At 43.8% G+C, this 3,704-nt stretch overlaps 1 protein-coding gene across 1 annotated transcript; it reads right to left on the bottom strand.

Moving 5' to 3' along the window:
• Positions 1-1,142: 1,142 nt before the first annotated feature.
• ACRALDRAFT_1053314 (uncharacterized protein) lies at positions 1,143-3,163 on the bottom strand. Its single transcript, XM_071015773.1, has 2 exons — positions 2,872-3,163; positions 1,143-2,810 (listed from the first exon to the last, which is right to left on the bottom strand). Exons 1-2 carry the CDS (start codon positions 3,063-3,065, stop codon positions 1,298-1,300), a joined length of 1,707 nt encoding a protein of 568 aa, XP_070871002.1. The 5' UTR covers positions 3,066-3,163; the 3' UTR covers positions 1,143-1,297.
• Between the last annotated feature and the right edge of the window lie 541 nt (positions 3,164-3,704).

Below are 3,704 nucleotides of genomic sequence, written 5' to 3'. Positions count from 1 at the left end.
ATTAACTTGAGTATATAGCCTACTTTAAAAGCATTATAGATAATATTAGAGGCTTTTAAGTAGAAGCTACGATATCCGTAAGAGTAGATAAGTTAATATTAGGATATCGTGGTTCTGTATAGGGTATTAATAATTAAAAGAAACAGGTATAAAGGTTTATATCTAAGTATTATACTAGTTCCATAAGTTTTATACTATAGCTTTCCCTTTATAAATAATAAGGAACGACTATATAGCTAGAACTCTAGCTCTTAGACTATCTAAAAATAGGAAAGAAGATAGCAGAGTAAGAAAGTAAATAAGTAAATAAAATATTAATATAAAAAACTTAGGATTTAAGCTAACCGAAGCGTAACTTAAGTAAAAACAACGAAACTAATTAGAGAAGGAACCTAACTCCCTCCTCTACGCCGTGATAGCACCGAGTAGAAGTCGTAATATAGACACGGGAGCGGATACGATAGAAGGGGTAGTAGCGACCGGCCTACTACCTAAAAGTTCTCTAAACCGCCCCCGCCAATAGCGACCATTACTCGATTCCTACTACCCGAATCAGGGTAATCCCGTATATAACCGAACTAAGGCCGACACAGGGGCTCCACGGGCCCCTAGAACGAAAATCCTATTAATAAGTCGAGGCGTTAATCTAAAGTCTACTAGCTAATAGGAACACGATTAAATAAAGCCGGCCACCCCGATATAGGGAGGATTCCCGGAACGTGGGACCGCTACGGACCTCTTTTAGCCCCTAATATAGTATACCGTACCCCTAGCCTAACCCGAAATCCCTAGCCTACTACCTTCCCGTTAGCTACTAGACTAAAGGTATAATCCAGATATATATTAAGTTATTACCGGGACCGTTAAGGTCCTAACGCGGCACTAATCCTAATAAGGAGAGTATAAGGGTTTTTCTACCCGAATAGGTTTGCCCCCCTATAACCAGCTAAGAAGGACCGTATAGCCTAAGCCGGGCTCCTAGACTAGTTAGGATAGCAGAGTAAGAGAATAATAATAATAAAAAATAAAATATTATATCTTAGAACCTAGTAATTATAATTTAGTATAATTAAAATATAAGTAACGGGTTTTAAGGGTTATAGACTTTATATTAGCATTCTATTATAGAGTAGTTAGTTAGTCTAAGGGTCTAGAGTATATTATATATATAATTATCTAGTTATCTCCTATAACTATATATCTTCCTTTATTTCGTATTTCCTAAGCCCGTGTATAATATAACACACTACCTTTATTAGGATAGTGCTACTAGGCTAGCTGCTAATACTTTATACTATTAAGTGTCCCCGGCCACTACCCTCTGGCACTCGGCCAGAATAGCAGCCTGCCTCGAAACTTCTGCAAGCCTGCCGATGACCTCCTTATTCGAGTCCACAAAGCCGTACAGTGCATAAGGTATACCAACATCATTACAGAACTCCTGGACGAGCTTTTGGGTGCGTCGCAGGTTATGGCGCGGAAGGCGAGGATATAGATGGTGAATGGCCTGGAATTGCAGTCCACCATGGAAGAAATCAAGCCATGTCGGGCAGTCAATGTCCATGGTTGTCCGAAGCATCCTCTGGGGAAAAGACTCGTCCGGGCCCAGGTCAGCCGTACTCATGGCGAAATGCGAGAGCGTGATCTGTATGTGCACAGGCGCTTGTAACATGTGGCTGACAAGGACATATATCACGCGGTACCACGCGGTCGGGATGCACCTGTAGAGCACACCGTAACCAAACCAGGTCCAGAAGAAAACCTGCCCAGCTACCTCCAACCACCAATGCCACCATGCAGGGCCTTTTCTTGGGCCACGACGAAAAATAAGATGGTCCCAGGAAAGGACATAGAGATTGAAACGTCCGAAAAGCATGATTATGTAAAACATGCGAGACTGTACCGAGAGAAGAACTTTTGCAAACGCATCGTACTTCATCAGGCGCTCATAGTATGTTGAGTAAAGATCGCCAAAAAAGCGGTGGGAAACGGCCAGGAAAGGCATGTGTTCGATGTCGGGATCGTGTTCCGGAGAATTGGTGACAATGTGATGGACGTTGTGGCTTCGTTTCCACCAACCTATGGACAAACCACCAATGAAATTGGCAGCGAAAATACCAATACAGGTATCAATGTGAAAGTCGTGGGTGATGCCCATATGACCGGCGTCATGAGCTGTGAAGACGAGCTGGTGCCATAGAGCGCCGAGACAGGCGGCACTCGTAACGTACCAACCGCATCTCAGAAAAAAAAGCACACCAAACATAAGTAGGCAATAGCGACTGACTTCGATAGCATAGGAAGAGTAGTTACAGTCATAAAGACCCTCTGCCTTGATCCTTTCGTGTAATTGACGGTACTTTCGGATGATATTGGCTTGCGTCTCGCTGTCGAGAGGCGGGTACTGGTCGAGATCTAGGTTAATTGCTTTCCTTGTCTCTGCGTCGAGGAAACCCATGGGTGTGAGCTCATGCATTCCATCTTCTTCGGTGGATACTGAGGTAGTCGAGGTAGGACAGGACCCCGGTGCTGTTCCCCGACGGCGGCGAAAAGATTTGTCGACATCGAAGACGGGAGAAGTGTCCCGCGAACTGGGCACGCTCGAACTAAAGGATGCAGGTTCGCACCAAGCCGCGGCGTCCGGCTTCGTAGAGTGTGCTCGCTCGTCCTGGTTGGCATCTGTGCCGTCCACCGCGGTCGGTAATCTGAAATGACCTCCCTGTATTGGTGGTATGAAGTTCTTCCAGCGGCCTTCAATTCTACCAATACGATAACGTATCATTTGATCCATCGCTTTGGGAGAATGCAGTCTGTGTGGGATATGTTAATATTCTAGAGGTTGGCAAGCGCAGCGACAATGGTCTATCATACGCGGTAACTTCGTCGGTCGCATCGCGGCCAACCATGTGCATTATGGCTTTATCACCGCCGGGGTGAAACTTGAGCCATCCATCCATTTTGAGAACATATTGGTTGACAATTGTGATGGAATGACCCTCTGCGATCATGCCCTCGATATGGCGACGCGTAAAGAGAGGACATAGCCTCGTCTTCGATACCACCATCACTGAAAGGGCTCTGCGGACACGTATTTACGGAGCACCACAGTCAGTCAGGTCGCACGAGTCTAAAAAGGTGAGGTGCCGTGCCAGCGAGATCTGGCTATTTGTGATGGGGAGTCCAAACCAGCAACGTATTATTGGGTATGTTATGTTACACAGGCTTGTTGGGGAGGTCACGTGACCTACCCTGGGTAGGCCACTTAAGGTATAGGAAGTACGCAGTTAGTACAGCCTAGTTAGTTTTTGTAAGAGTTTGGATAAAATCTATAAGCTTAACTGGAAGCCGTAGATTAAAGAAGGAGATAGTAAAAGGGGCTTGAGGAATTGAAGGCTGAGTGAATCGAATAGAGTAATATTCCATAGCAATAGTAGAATACAGTAATTCACATCAAGAAGAGTAAGAAAAGGAGTGAAAGAAGAAGGAGAGTAAGCAGATATATATAGACAAACAGTATATAGAGAGACTAGTCTTAAAGCAGTAATAATAATAAGCTTTGTCTATTATATAATAGACTACTTCCTTATTATATAATAGACTCTTTATTGTGTAATATATTACGTAGTAGACTCTTTATTGTATAATATATTACGTAGTAGATTCTTTATTGCGTAATAGACTTTTTGTCTCTGCTTGTACCTTGT

Source organism: Sodiomyces alcalophilus (assembly GCF_042370955.1).
Source record: "Sodiomyces alcalophilus JCM 7366 unplaced genomic scaffold ACRALscaffold_11, whole genome shotgun sequence".
Lineage (NCBI taxonomy): Eukaryota > Fungi > Ascomycota > Sordariomycetes > Glomerellales > Plectosphaerellaceae > Sodiomyces > Sodiomyces alcalophilus.
The sequence above is the reverse complement of the archived record's forward strand: the minus strand, read 5'-3'. Positions and strand labels throughout refer to the sequence as shown.

What these genes read in the sequence shown, in the direction of transcription:
- ACRALDRAFT_1053314 (XM_071015773.1), bottom strand. Translation starts at nt 3,065, where the DNA reads ATGGTGGTATCGAAGACGAGGCTATGTCCTCTCTTTACGCGTCGCCAT. An exon ending in GCGACCGACGAAGTTACCGC is followed by an intron (nt 2,811 to 2,871) that starts GTATGATAGACC and finishes TATCCCACACAG; the next exon opens with ACTGCATTCTCCCAAAGCGA.